At 40.6% G+C, this 16,008-nt stretch overlaps 1 protein-coding gene across 1 annotated transcript in view; it reads right to left on the reverse strand.

Annotated features, from left to right (window-relative positions):
• PRAG1 (PEAK1 related, kinase-activating pseudokinase 1) overlaps positions 1 to 16,008 on the reverse strand; it is a 57,507-nt gene that overhangs the window by 13,857 nt on the left and 27,642 nt on the right. The window contains exon 4 of the mRNA XM_037831275.1: positions 13,848 to 14,005. Within this exon, the coding sequence (XP_037687203.1) occupies positions 13,848 to 14,005 (158 nt within the window). The remainder of the gene's footprint in view (positions 1 to 13,847; positions 14,006 to 16,008) is intronic.

Here is a 16,008-nt window from a genome sequence, read left to right on the forward strand (position 1 = left end):
ATATAGCAACATTTCAGTGAACTTGTTCCTACTACATCCATCAGAAATTAACAGACCATAGTCATTTCTGGGCATCCCCAGAACGTTAAATAGCTTATCTGTTCTTCTTGGATTATTGTTCCCCCTTCCTTAATTGCTCTCTACTGCTAGTTCCCCTACATTCTACATTATAAACCATTTGTTTTACATTTTTCAAAGTTCACATTAGTGGTAGCATATAATATTTCTCTTTTTGTGCCTGGCTTATTTCGCTCAGCATTATGTCTTCAAGGTTCATCCATGTTGTCATATGTTTCACCAGATCGTTCCTTCTTACTGCCGCGTAGTATTCCATCGTGTGTATATACCACATTTTATTTATCCACTCATCTGTTGAAGGACATTTGGGTTGTTTCCATCTCTTGGCAATTGTGAATAATGCTGCTATGAACATTGGCGTGCAGATATCTGTTCGTGTCACTGCTTTCCGATCTTCCGGGTATATACCGAGAAGTGCAATCGCTGGATCGAATGGTAGCTCTATATCTAGTTTTCTAAGGAACTGCCAGACTGACTTCCAGAGTGGCTGAACCATTATACAGTCCCACCAACAATGAATAAGAGTTCCAATTTCTCCACATCCCCTCCAGCATTTGTAGTTTCCTGTTTGTTTAATGGCAGCCATTCTGATCGGTGTTAGATGGTATCTCATTGTGGTCTTAATTTGCATCTCTCTAATAGCTAGTGAAGCTGAACACTTTTTCATGTGTTTCTTGGCCATTTGTATTTCCTCTTCAGAGAACTGTCTTTTCATATCTTTTGCCCATTTTATAATTGGGCTGTCTGTACTATTGTCATTGAGTTGTAGGATTTCTTTATATATGCAAGATATCAGTCTTTTGTCAGATACATGGTTTCCAAAAATTTTTTCCCATTGAGTTGGCTGCCTCTTTACCTTTTTGAGAAATTCCTTTGAGGTGCAGAAACTTCTAAGCTTGAGGAGTTCCCATTTATCTATTTTCTCTTTTGTTGCTTGTGCTTTGGGTGTAAAGTCTAGGAAGTGGCCTCCTAATACAAGGTCTTGAAGATGTTTTCCTACATTATCTTCTAGGAGTTTTATGGTACTTTCTTTTATATTGAGATCTTTGGTCCATTTTGAGTTAATTTTTGTGTAGGGGGTGAGGTAGGGGTCCTCTTTCATTCTTTTGGATATGGATATCCAACTCTCCCAGCCCCATTTGTTGAAAAGACCATTATGGCTCAGTTCGGTGACTTTGGGGGCCTTATCAAAGATCAGTCGGCCATAGATCTGAGGGTCTATCTCTGAATTCTCAATTCGATTCCATTGATCTATATGTCTATCTTTGTGCCAGTACCATGCTGTTTTGGCAACTGTGGCTTTATAACAAGCTTCAAAGTCAGGGAGTGTAAGTCCTCCCACTTCGTTTTTCTTTTTTAGAGTGTCTTTAGCAATTCGAGGCATCTTCCCTTTCCAAATAAATTTGATAACTAGCTTTTCCAAGTCTGCAAAGTAGGTTGTTGGAATTTTGATTGGGATTGCATTGAATCTGTAGATGAGTTTGGGTAGAATTGACATCTTAATGACATTTAGCCTTCCTATCCATGAACATGGAATATTTTTCCATCTTTTAAGGTCCCCTTCTATTTCTTTTAGTAGAGTTATGTAGTTTTCTTTGTATAGGTCTTTTACATCTTTGGTTAAGTTTATTCCTAGGTACTTGATTTTTTTAGTTGCTATTGAAAATGGTATCTTTTTCTTGAGTGTCTCTTCAGTTTGTTCATTTCTAGCATATAGAAACATTACTGACTTATGTGCATTAATCTTGTATCCCGCTACTTTGCTAAATTTGTTTATTAGCTCTAGTAGGTGTATCGTTGATTTCTCAGGGTTTTCTAGATATAAGATCATATCATCTGCAAACAATGACAGTTTTACTTCTTCTTTTCCAATTTGGATGCCTTTTATTTCTTTGTCTTGCCGGATTGCCCTGGCTAGCACTTCCAGCACAATGTTGAATAACAGTGGTGACAGCGGGCATCCTTGTCTTGTTCCTGATCTTAGAGGGAAGGCTTTCAGTCTCTCACCATTGAGTACTATGCTGGCTGTGGGTTTTTCATATATGCTCTTTATCATGTTGAGGAAGTTTCCTTCAATTCCTACCTTTTGAAGTGTTTTTATCAAAAAGGGATGTTGGATTTTGTCAAATGCTTTTTCAGCATCTATTGAGATGATCAATTGATTTTGCCCTTTCGAGTTTTTAATGTGTTGTAATACATTGATTGTTTTTCTTATGTTGAACCATCCTTGCATGCCTGGAATGAACCCCACTTGGTCATGGTGTATGATTTTTTTAATGTGTCTTTGGATTCGATTTGCAAGTATTTTGTTGAGGATTTTTGCATCTATATTCATTAGGGAGATTGGCCGGTAGTTGTCCTTTTTTGTAGCATCTTTGCCTGGTTTTGGTATTAGATTGATGTTAGCTTCATAAAATGAGTTAGGTAGTGTTCCATTTTTTTCAATGTTTTGAAAGAGTTTGAGTAAGATTGGTGTCAGTTCTTTCTGGAAAGTTTGGTAGAATTCCCCTGTGAAGCCATCTGGCCCTGGGCATTTATTTGTGGGAAGATTTTTGATGACTGATTGGATCTCTTTGCTTGTGATGGGTTGGTTGAGGTCTTCTATTTCTTCTCTGGTCAGTCTAGGTTGTTCATATGTTTCCAGGAAATTGTCCATTTCTTCTACATTATCCAGTTTGTTGCCATACAGTTGTTCATAATATCCTCTTATAATTTTTTTAATTTCTTCAGGATCTGCAGTTATGTCACCTTTTTCATTCATTATTTTGTTTATATGGGTCTTCTCTCTTTTTGATTTTGTCAGTCTAGCTAGGGGCTTGTCAATCTTGTTGATCTTCTCAAAGAACCAACTTTTGGTGATATTTATCCTCTCTATTGTTTTTTTGTTCTCTATGTCATTTATTTCTGCTTTAATCCTTGTTATTTCTTTTCTTGTACTTGGTTTAGGATTGGTTTGCTGTTCATTTTCTAGCTTCTTCAGTTGATCCATTAGTTCTTTGATTTTGGCTCTTTCTTCCTTTTTAATATATGCGTTTAGTGCTATAAATTTCCCCCTTAGTACTGCTTTTGCTGCATCCCATAGGTTTTGGTATGTTGTGTTCTCATTTTCATTCGTCTCTATATATTTAGCAATTTCTCTTGCTATTTCTTCTTTAACCCACTGATTGTTTAGGAGTGTGTTGTTTAACCTCCAGGTATTTGTGAATTTTCTAAGTCTCTGATGGTTATTGACTTCTAATTGTATTCCATTGTGGTCAGAGAATGTGCTTTGAATAATTTCAATCTTTTTAAATTTATTGAGGCTTGTTTTATGTCCCAGCATATGATCTATTCTGGAGAAAGTTCCGTGAGCACTAGAAAAGTATGTGTATCCTGGTGATTTGGGATGTAATGTCCTGTAGATGTCTGTTAAATCTAATTCATTTATCAGATTGTTTAGGTTTTCAATTTCCTTGTTGGTCTTCTGTCTGGTTGATCTATCTATAGGAGAGAGTGATGTGTTGAAGTCTCCCACAATTATTGTGGAAACATCAATTGCTTCCTTTAGTTTTGCCAATGTTTCTCTCATGTATTTTGTGGCACCTTGATTGGGTGCATAGACATTTACGATTGTTATTTCTTCTTGCTGAATTGCCCCTTTTATTAGTATGTAGTGGCCTTCTTTGTCTCTCAAAACATCCCTGCATTTGAAGTCTATTTTATCTGAGATTAATATTGCTACACCTGCTTTCTTTTGGCTGTAGCTTGCATGAAATATTTTTTTCCATCCTTTCACTTTCAGTTTCTTTGTGTCCCTGTGTCTAAGATGAGTCTCTTGTATGCAACATATTGATGGTTCATTTTTTTTGATCCATTCTGCGAATCTATATCTTTTAATTGGGGAGTTTAATCCATTTACATTCAACGTTAAAACCGTGAAGGCATTTCTTGAATCGGCCATCTTATCCTTTGGATTATGTTTGCCATATTTTTCCCTCTCTCTATTAATATCCTTTATTGTACCCATACCGAATCTCTTTAGTACTGAACCTTTCTCCAAGTCTCTCTGTCCTGTCTTTGTTTCTCTGTCTGTAGGGCTCCCTTTAGTATCTCCAGTAGGGCAGGTCTCTTGTTAGCAAATTCTCTCAGCATTTCTTTGTCTGTGAAAAATTTAAGCTCTCCCTCAAATTTGAAGGAGAGCTTTGCTGGATAAAGTATTCTTGGCTGGAAATTCCTCTCACTCAGAATTTTAAATGTATCGTGCCACTGCCTTCTCGCCTCCATGGTGGCTGCTGAGTAGTCACTACTTAGTCTTATGCTGTTTCCTTTGTATGTGGTGAATTGCTTTTCTCTTGCTGCTTTCAGAACTTGCTCCTTCTCTTCTATGTTTGACAGTGTGATCAGTATATGTCTCGGAGTGGGTTTTTTTGGATTTATTCTATTTGGAGTTCGCTGAGCATTTATGGTTTGTGTATTTATGTTGTTTAGAAGATTTGGGAAGTTTTCCCCAACAATTTCTTTGAATACTCTTCCTAGACCTTTACCCTTTTCTTCCCCTTCTGGGACACCAATGAGTCTTATATTCGGACGTTTCATGTTATCTATCATATCCCTGAGGTCCATTTCGAGTTTTTCAATTTTTTTCCCCATTCTTTCTTTTATGCTTTCATTTTCCATTCTGTCATCTTCCAGGTCACTGATTCGTTGTTCAACTTCCTCTAGTCTTGTACTATGAGTGTCCAGAATCTTTTTAATTTGGTCAACAGTTTCTTTAATTTCCATAAGATCATCCATTTTTTTATTTAGTCTTGCAATGTCTTCTTTATGCTCTTCTAGGGTCTTCTTGATTTCCTTCATATCCCGTACTATGGTCTCATTGTTCATCTTTAGTTCTTTGAGTAGCTGCTCTAGGTGTGTCTCTTCTGGTCTTTTGATTTGGGTGCTTGGGCTTGGGTTATCCATATCGTCTGGTTTTTTCATATGCTTTATAATTTTCTGTTGTTTTTGGCCTCGTGGCATTTGCTGAACTTGATAGGGTTCTTTTAGGGATTGTAGACCAGTTGAAGTCCTTATCTCTAATTTATCAGATCTACAGCTTTGTGGAGTACACTTTCTCTAACTAACCAGCAGGTGGCGTCCACGAGCCACCTGTTCTCCACAAGCCAGATCTCCCCTGCTTAGCCTTTTTGGTGAGTGGGGGAGTGAGTCTTGTGGGGCCCAATTGGTGTACCAAGCTTGCGTGTGTAGTTGGTGTTGCCTGCCCTGTATGTGGGGCGTGTTTCTGGGCAGTCGGGGAGGGGGGGTGGCCCTAACAATCAAATCTCCCTGATGATCCTAGAGTTTTAAAGCTACTGCAATAGTCTAATCCTTCAGTTCAGTCCTGCCACAGTTTGTCTCTGCCACTGACCCACAAGACTTTGGTATTGGCGTATGGCTCCTGAGACTTGCAAGTGGGCCCCTCTTCCAGGCTGTGCACCCCGGGTCCTCTGTTGAGGGATGACTGTGCTATGTCACAGGTGAGTGCCGTCCCCCCAGGGCAGTTCTGGGCTGCTGGGCTGTGTTGGGAGGCTCCCAGTCTGCTCAAATGATGGCTGAATGGGGCTCTGTTAATTCACACTGCTCCCCCTTCCCAGCTCTGGGACATTCAGCTGAGGTTGCAGGGAAGGCTAATGTCCACGCCCAGTTTTGTGGTGTGTGCCTGTTATTTGAAGCACTTCCGTCACACTGGGTTTTCTGGGGCAGCTCTGGGCTATGGGGCTGGCGATGGGCAGGAGTGTTTCCTGTCCACCAGGATGGTGGCTGTGAGCGGACACCCCCCTTTTCTTGGGAAGTTGTGTTGTTTAGTGAATTTTCTCAGCCACTGGATTATTGCCTTTTGTCTCAGAGCTCTCTTAGTTCTGCTCTTGACTTGATGTGCCCAAATTTCAATTCTTTGAAGCTTTCTGTATTGAGCTTCTTAGAGTAATTGTTTTAGAAAAAGCAAAAAGGATGTAAAAAAAAAAAAAAAAAAACAAAAAAACGGCCCTCCTCAGAGATCTAATGGGTTATTGAAATGCTAATAGACAAAGCAACCAGGGCCATTAAGGAAAGGTGCACAGGGCAGAGAGATCAGCCTTGCTTCGGGATTTGCATATGCGCCTCAAGGCCTGATCTCCGCCCTTCCCCTTTCTGTGTTCACCAGAACTCCAAAAATCCTCTGCTTTTATTTTGGAGTTTTTCGTGTTGTTTTTTTTCTATGCCTGTCTCCTCTCTGCTGGGCTGGCTGCTCTCAGAGTCTCTGGTGTCTGGTCTCAGTCTATCTATGGTTGGAGTTTGAATCAGTAGAGTGAGTTTCCGATAAGAGCAGCCACTGCAATTCTCCCTTCTCCTTCCTGGAGCTGACAGCCCCTCCTCCCCCGGGACTGAGCCTGGCAGGGAGGGGCGCGGGTCCCCTGGCCGCAAAAACTTACAGATTTCGCTGATCTCAGCAGTTCCACGTTTTCATGAGTGTTGTATGAAGTATGCCCAAAGACAGATTGCTCTGTGGTGTCCAGTCCACGCAGTTCCTGGCTTTTTACCTACTTTCCTGGAGGAGTAACTAAAACATACAGCTCACCAGTCTGCCATCTTGCCCCGCCTCTCTCCTTGGGTTTTAATATCCTTAGGACTACTTGAAGTAGCAGATGCGGAAATGAAAGTGACGAAGTGATTCTCCAATATATGGAAAGCAGCGGCTGTTTCCCATGGGATGAGAAGGCTCCTAAAGACCTGCTCTGACTCTGTGGTCTCTTGACTCTTACTTCGGGGAACTCCCTGCTCACAACCATGGCCTTAAGCAGCTAGAGTCTTACTATTTGCAGCAGCTGCCGCACTCCAGATTTAGAAAAGCCTGAAAGAAGCGGAAACAAATATATACACCCTGACACCTAAAATACTTTTAAAATTTACAGGCAAACCACTGACTCAGGAAAATATGTCCCCCAAACCCCTAACAACTTTGGCAAGCAGCTCACATGTTCAGGACTCAGATCTGAGGGGGTCTGAGAGCAGTTCAAGTACGTCCTAGTTTTATACTGGTCTTAGTGGACCCTGTTTTCAAATTCTGGTTTACGATTAAGGGTGTTAATAGGGGTGAGAATGGAAAAAACGTTTCTGGGCCCTTTGCCCCCATTATAGTTAAATCATTGGTAGGTTTTTAATGATGCTGCATATTAATTAGGCCAGAGGGTTGCAAACCTCAGTTCTTAGGTTTTCCTTTCAATTCTGCACATAAAGCAAGTACCCTACTGTAGAGCAGAAGATCCTGCAAATCTTTAGCATGTATGTTCTAAGGAAATAAAGTATTTTAGTGGGAAACTACACACATGGGGCACTGGTAAAAAGCCTGAGGGGAAGGTGTACCATTGTTGTCGTTATATTTAGAAAGCAGGGAAGAAAAATCAGGATTTCAGTGGTCAGAAAAAACAGCTTAAGCCCTATGCAGAAATGTGGGCTAAAAGTTTAAACGTGGTACTCTGAGGTTTCCTTATTACAGTCCTCTCTTCTTGCTGGATTTTAATAGGCACTTTCATTGTTCTCCTCAGCCAAAGTGAGAGCTGGGCTAACGGAGGAAGTGGTCAGTCCTGTTTTGAGATGTATGAATGAGCACCCTTTGGCTCCCTCCGTGCACGGCTCTGCCCTCTGACTGCAGCTGAGACCCAGTGAGTGGTGGAGACAAAGGCAGAGACCCAGCCACATTTCCCCAGGCTCAAAACTTTTAGCTTTCATATTTTACTATTCTCCAAATTTGAGTAAGGTAAAGTCAAATGAGTTGTCTTTTGTTCAGAGAATTTAGAAGAGACTATGGATTGACTTTTAAATGAGGATAATATATTTTATACTTGGAAATGGCTATATAGATATTTGTCCGTTCATTTTGTCAATATTTCTTGAACACCTACTAAGTACAAGGCAGAGGGAAGAAAGCAGATGGAGAAAACCCGATCCATGCCCTCATGTTAGAAGTGAAAAAACTAAAGCCATCTCAGAAGTCACGTTGCCAATGTTACACGGTAAGCATGGGTCACAGCACGTACACTGCCCAGGTTTCTGCCAACCGCCCAGAGGATGTGAAGGGTGGCTGGGAAGGGGCTGTTCTGGACTCACATGTGGCAACTGTGAGAAGCCTCTCTGGACCGCTTAATCATCCCTGGAAACAATAATCAAGACACGGATGGGACTTCTGTGCAACAAAATAGAAGCACTGTCACAGCTTGGAAAATAGGCTCCAGGTAACTTGTATTCCAGGCCTACAGTCCAAGTGTGGTTCTGGAGTCTTCATGTTCCAATCTGTTATATGCCCATTAAAGCTTTTCTTCCAAGTTTAATAGTAAAATGCAAAGTTAGTTTAAGAGTGGGGGGAAAAGCACTCCAATGTGCTGCTGATGGAAGAGTCAACTGTTATTTTTGAGGATAACATGGCAACATCTATTTAAAATGCAAATACATTTGACACACCAACTCCATGTCTTCTAAGAAATCATCCTATGGGTATGCTCACCAAATCATGCCAGATTATGTCAGAGGATCTTACTGTATAGCCTTGTAATGAAAGCAACCTAAACATGTTGATAAGAGAAGAGTTTAACCAATTCATACAAAGGAAAAACACGCAGCAATTTTAAAAAATGAGGTAGACCGAGAGGTTCTGATTTGAACCTGATTTGAATTTTTATATTTGAAATATGGTTAAAAATTTTAGGACAATATAGAAAAACCTGCTAAAAGTATTGGTGGTGGGAGTTGGGATGAGGATGTCAGTGACTCTGGTTTTCCACTGCATACTTTTTTCCATTGTTTGAATTTTTATCATAGACATGTACTAAGTTTACTGAGTTAATAATATACATTTTAAAATTCTGTTTAAAGGAAATAGGTTTACATTAAGATGAAGCCTCATTTTAGTGACATTGTAAGGGTTCAGGCCATAGACAGTCTTAAAGGTGAGTATCTTTTCCTTTGGGATAAGATCTTTCAGTAATAGATCTTTCAGAACAGATCCACAACTCAGTCTCTGTGGGAGGAGCATACTAAGTGCCAAACATTCATGTAATATATTAGACAGAACCCACTTCATTTAGGAGCAAGTGTTACCACAAGTCTGTTTAATTGTTATAAAATGCACTATTTCCAGGTGGAGAGTTTTAGATGCCTTTTACAGGATGACCGCCTTTTGAAAAACATTACTTTCTTTTACAAAGTCTTGGGCAGCAGCATGAGTGGGGGAGCAAATGCTCGGTGAAGGTCAGGCCGTCCCTCATTCTGACTGATGTCTGACTGTCTGATCATTGCAGTTTTACTGTCACTCCCCTCAACAGGTACCCTCAGTCCTCCCCACCCCCTTCCTGCTTAAGTTTTCTCCGTAGCACTTATGACACTCTGACACACTATTTACTTTAGTGCTTTATCTTCCTCATTGTCCATCTCTCCCTGCTAGGATATAAACTCCATGGAGGAAGGGATCAGGTATTTTCTTCTACTACTGTATCTTTAACACCTAGAATTTTACCCATACACAGCTGGAGCTCAACAAGCATTTACCAAATGAGTGACTGAATCAAATATATGTTCTGAAAGTCTGTCTAGCATTAATGTAGAGAAAAACAAGCTGATGTCCATCAAGTTATTTAATTAACTTTTCATATGTCTGCTTTGCTAGCTATTAAAGTAACAATAACAGAACTGACCTGGGCATATACTCGTGAGCTGATATCTAGCCCCACTTCATAGCTGGACCTCATATCTACTGCTGGTGCCAACTGATTCAGTTCAACAGGGCACTCTCTAATTCACTGTACTTTAGGAGCCTGGCATCCATAGATGTTTGTTGGATGGCTGAACTGGGTTTTAATGCTATCCTATATCAAAGAGGAAAATGAGCTTAATGCAACATTTAAAAGTAACCACTTCAAAGCACAAGAGTCCTCTGACGTCCCTTTCTGATGATCCCGTAGCCCATCATTTCCCTCTCACATCCAGGCATCCGTTCACAGCAGATAACCTTCCTTTTGGCAGTCTTCATGGATCTGTCGTAACACATGCAATCTGTCCCTCCCAAATCAAATATAAACCAAACAACTGCGTCCGTGGATTTTTCCTTCCATTGAGGTGCCTCACTGTTCAACTGAACTGCTCACAAGGACAAATGGGATAACAGATGTGCCCTGAGGGCTACAGCATGTGATACAAGTATGGAGAAACAAAATTAATATTTATGCAAAAATGATATTTTGCAAACATAACATCTAAACTCCTGCTTAAAAAGGCAATGAAGTTATAGATTTCAATCATGTTTGCTTTTCTTATAAAATCTAAACTTTTTTTTTTTTTTTTGGCCACAAAGCTTGACTAGTAGATAACTAACTTTAACTACTAACTCTGGTGAGCTTCCAAGCTTCTTGGAGATTCCAAGAGGTTGACAAAAATTATATTATGATTTGCTGATATGCCCTGGAATGGCTTTGTCCTCAACTCACTCAGGTCAGCCACACCGTGGATATGAAAGAGCCAATGAAATGCATAGTTTTAATTAGTTAATTCTTACTAACAAAATACATGTATAGTCTAATGGTATCTTTTGATTTAATATATAATACTAGAGAGGGAGATCCTATAGTCAAGGAACTTCAGCTTTAACTAATTCTACCTTTTCTATTCTGATCCTCTCACTCAGCTTCAGTAGCAGCTGTCAAATATTAGCAAAAGTCAAGATGGGTAAATATTTCAGCCATGAGGTACACAAGTGATTAAGGGCTCATGGGACTGAAAGATAACTGTTCAATAACAGATCTAGATCAAGCTGCCTTGGTCAATGATGAGAAACTGAAGGAAGGATTTCTCACGTTATATGACTAGAGGTTCTGTATACTTTCCAGATTAATGTTGACGAGAAATTAAGAAGAAAAAAAAAATCACTTTGGTCTCTTCTGGTCTCAACACATGGCTCTGGGTTCAGAGCCATAAGCTTAAGCAGAGACAGAAATGGTTTGCCCGAAGGGGTCAGAGTCTGGTAACTTCATGTTATTTGGAGTTCAAGCTTTGAAGTGCATTTCCACAGAGTAACTGGCTCATGATAAAGGAATATACCATGGAAACATATCCATTTAGATTTATATTTCCTTGCCAGAAACTATCATGAGAAAACATCTGAGTTGTGTCACCCTTGCTTATATGGGGTGTAACTATATCTTAAAAAAATTGCATTAAAAAAAAGTGTCACAAACATTGGGGACTGACAACTTGATGTGCTGAGCCCTCTACCTTGGGGCTGGCCCCTATGAAGCTTGTTGCTGCAAGGAGAGGCTAAACCTGCTTATAATTGTGCCTAAGAGTCTCCCCCTGAGTGCCTCTTTGTTGCTCAGATGTGGCCTCTCTAACTAAGCCATCTCGGCAGGTGATCTTGCTGCCCTCCCCACTACATGGGGCCTGGCTCCCAGGAGTGTAAATCTCCCTGGCAACGCAGGATATGACTCCCGGGGATGAATCTGGACCTGGCATCACGGGATTGAGAACATCTTCTTGATCAAAAGGGGGACGCGAAATGAAACGAAATAAAGCTTCAGTGGCTGAGAGATTTCAAATGGAGTCAAGAGGTCACTCTGGTAGACATTCTTACGCACTATATAGATAACACTTTTGGGTTTTAATGTATTGGAATAGCTAGAATACCTGAAACTACCAAACTGCAACCCAGTAGGCTTGACTCTTGAAGATGAATGTATAACAATGTAGATTACAAGGGGTGAAAGTGTGATTGTGAAAGCCTTGTGGATCACACTCCCTTTATCCAGAGTATGAATGGATGAGTAGAAAAATGGGAACAAAACCTAAATGACAAATAGGGTGGGATGGGGGGGTGATTTGGGTGTTCTTTTTTATTTTTATTTTTTTATTCTTATTCTGATTCTTTCCGGTATAAGGAAAATGTTCAAAAATAGATTGTGGTGATGAATGCACGACTATATGACGGTACTGTGAACAGTTGATTGTACACCATGGATGATTGCATGGTATGTGAATATATCTCAATAAAACTGAAATAGAAAAAAAATCAATGAAATTCAAAAAAAAAAAAAAAGTGTCAACCTTGCACTCAAAATCCTCCAGTGGCTCCCTACTTCCTACCTCAACAAATTGCAGCTCTGTGTCCACCTTTGGGAGCCTTGTACAATCCTCCTCCCTCTTTTCCATCCACTCGGGTCCCATTCTTCCCCCACTCACTTCCAGTGAAGCACATCAGGCTGGTCTTAACCTTTCCCCAGCAAGCATGACCGTCTCCATGCCTTTGCTACTCTTGCATTGTTTCCCGAACCTGGAAAGCCCTCTTTTCCTCCTTTTGCTTCCCCAATTCTAACCATCCTTTAGACATGAGCTGAAGTCCCACCTTCTTGATAAAACCTTCCCTGAACCTTCCATCAGCCATTTCTCTCTCCTGGAAACACATAAGCACTCAGGCTCTGAGCAGCCCAATTTCCTATCTTACCCCATCCGCCCATCGTGTCACGTGCTTTAATCCCATCTTCCCAACACAATTAGAAGAGACCTGCGGGTGGGCATGATGATTTCCTCATTCTCAGAGGCAAAGTGTTGAGCCAATGGAGTCCAGTTCTCATCAACAACTGCTGGCTGGAGGTGGTGGTGGTGGTGGGGCAACGGGGTTCCACAGGAAACCGGTTCCTCAGAATCAGCGATAATCCCCAAGCTGGGCAGATTGGGGCTCACCAGCCCAGGGGCTCACGGTTTACATTTCCTCTTTCAAATGATCTGCCTTGTAGAATTTTTGTACAATGGGATGGGAAAAGGAAGAAGATAGCAGCCCAGGAACATCTTTAGAAAAAGAAAAATCCTCTTTTGCCACCTCCCAGACAAAATCAAGACTAAGATATTTCCTGTTTTTAAGTCAGAGCTCTCAGAGGTTCCCAACGGAGCACAGCAGACTGACTTATGGCACATGCTTTTCTCTTGGCCAGTATCTTTAAGGTAATAAAATGTTGGGACATTCAATTTACAATGAAAGCCTCTACTCCCAAATCACCTACCAAGTAGAAAGACTTCCATGGGAGCAAGAAGGAAAGTCATGCCAGCACGTGTCTAAACCTGACACGCTAAAGCATGTCTAGGAGAAACCCAGGAAAAGACACATGTGTGCAAAGAAAGTTGAAAGGGTGAGAGGTTGTAAATTCTACTCTTGCAGGCTACAGACTCCAGAAAAATGAGAATTCCTTTTTAGGAATTTGTCCAATCAGGACATACCCACATATTACACTTTAATCCAGAAAGCAGATGGTATCCTTATGAAGACTCTGGTCTTCAATTTAACAAACATTTATGTAACATCTACTGCGTCAAACAAGTGTATGCATATGCAGGTATGTGTGCACGTGTGTATGCTGTGCAAGACAGAAAGAATGCAGAGTGATAACTTTTGGTTGGCAGGCACCCAATCCCCTTGAACTAATCCTGACGACAGAAAAGAGAGTCTATATGTATCTAGATGTCTCGTTACTCAAGGAAGCAAGAGCCTTTTGATTTGCTTTCAACCTCATTCTCCTCCCACCTTGTTGCCATGGGAATGCACTTATAATTGGAGAGGATAATATGGGGGTAGGTGGCTTGTCATATACTCAATAAGAAATTCACGTCAACTGAGCCCGGATGGAGAAAAGCAGGACCACAAGCCTAGCCCTAGCTCAGCTCTTCCAAATCCTGGCAATTAACCCGGGTCTGGCCTTGCAGACCCAGGGATATCGGAGATTCCCAGGCAAGTCAGTTACCTCCATCACTGCACGTCCTGGAGTCTGAAGCCAGGCTGTCCGTGGAGCCGGCCGTGAAGCTGACGTGGACGCCCCTGAAGGATGGGCTAAGGCTCTCTGCAGAGCCCTGGCTCACTTTTTCCAAATCAGAGCTGCTCTTATTCATTTTTAAAAGGTGCCTGGAAAAAAACATAGAAACAAACAATAAAAATACTTCATTTGGTTTCTATTCAAAGGCCAGGCTGACTGATCATGAACCTATTATGCTCTTTCAGTGTACCCAATGCTGGCAAGTTTGAAAAGCTGGTTTGGGGAAGAAAGAGGAAGGACTCTTCTGAGACTTGCACCTGGTGGCAAGAGACTTCTTGAGTGTGGTTAGAAGTGAATTTATTAATTGAGGCAAGCACCAAAATCATGACTTGGGACAAAATGCTTCCATATTCCGAATCTGTCTGCTGAAACATGTATGCCATCTGTTATAACCTGTGCAACATTTCTAAACAGAAAATCGACCATTTTCATACGGGCAATTGTATGCAAATATTGGGTAGATTTGGCAAGGTCACAGGATGAGTAAATTGCAAACTAGCCTGCTACTGTCTTGCCACAAAAGCTTTGAAAGGTCTAAGTCATTCCTCGGAATTAAGAAAAACATGATTTCAATTTTAACTTGACTTCCAGTGCAATATTTAGATGGAACCATGTTACTCTAACTGCTACTCCAGATCTCTGGAATCTGTCCTTAGGTTTTCTATAAAATATTTTGTTGCATCAATAAGATAGCATTAGCCACATATCAGGGACAGGAATACCATATTCAAGAAGAGAACCCGCCGTGAAGAAAACAGCTCTATTATTAGGTAAAGTGTATCACTTATTGATTTCTCATTTCCCCTTTCCAAGGACACAACATGAATATTCATTTCAGACCTGACACTGTCACCACGAAGTTACACAGAACACAATCAATCTAGCTCTTTCCCAGGCAGCGGCGACCCAGGTTTGTCTCAACTGATTATTTCCTGATGATATTCTTGTTCCCACTCCAGCAGATCTATAGCTCAATATCTGCTGGAGGAAATACACAATACAGTATTGATTTGACATCAGAACTGCCTTATTTAATACGCATGACCTTACAGTCAAGAATTTATTGATTGTTATTTGTGTTCAACATTGCTTTGTATTGTACTGGTTTTCACAGTCATTGGAATTCCTTGTTTGTTAACAGCTGTGGACAGAAACGTTTAGAAATTTGTCCGCTACTATGAAAAGTGCTCTCTAGAAATGTGTCCCTCTCCCCACCCCAACACTTAGGACCACATTAAAAAAGGTTTTTAAGCTGTCAAATGTAAACCTGACTGTGAGGGTACTGTTACAACTAACAGTGTTCTTTATACCTTTAGTGTCACTGTAGGATTTTGAATATATCAAATCTTTAGAAGTGCTATTGGCATAGATTATTTTACCCTCTGGCAAAATGGAATCAGAGAAAGTTTCATAAAATATTTTTATCCTTATCAGATCCATGAATAATGGTTTACTCAGACGAAGCCAGGAAATGAGGTTGTGAATAATGAGAACTCTTGACTTCTCTCATGGCGATCTAACCACTAACCCTCCCCGCTCGCCCCAAGTGGTCCCCGATCCCACGGGTCTCCAAGCCCAAAATATCACCAAGGGGGAACCTCTGGCACAGCGGGTCCCTCCACAATCTCAGAAAAACACTCCATGAAATGTATATAAATAGATAAAATATAAAATTAAAAATGGCATAAATGTGTTTATGTGAGTATATATATACACATAAATATATACTATGTACATAGGCATAAATATACACACACACATAATTATTTAAGGTAACAGCCAAGCTTGAAAGAAAGCAAAAGTCTCACGGCCAGACGCAAGAGGGAACTCAATACCTCAGCAGTACAAAGGATGCTTCAATACTACCCACATGTGTGTTGTAGGTTTTGGTAGGTGGAGGATGCCCTTTATCAGATTAAGGAAGCTTGTTTCTCTTCCAAGTTTTCTGAGTGTTAGGCTTTTTAATTGTTTACGGTTATTGGATTTTATCAGATGCTTTTCCTATGCCTATGGAAAACATCATATTATTTTCCTCCTTTATTTTGTGAATGTGAGGGGTATAGTAATAACTTTTCTTAAATTAACCTATTCT

This window comes from Choloepus didactylus, chromosome 3, assembly GCF_015220235.1.
Source record: "Choloepus didactylus isolate mChoDid1 chromosome 3, mChoDid1.pri, whole genome shotgun sequence".
NCBI lineage: Eukaryota > Metazoa > Chordata > Mammalia > Pilosa > Megalonychidae > Choloepus > Choloepus didactylus.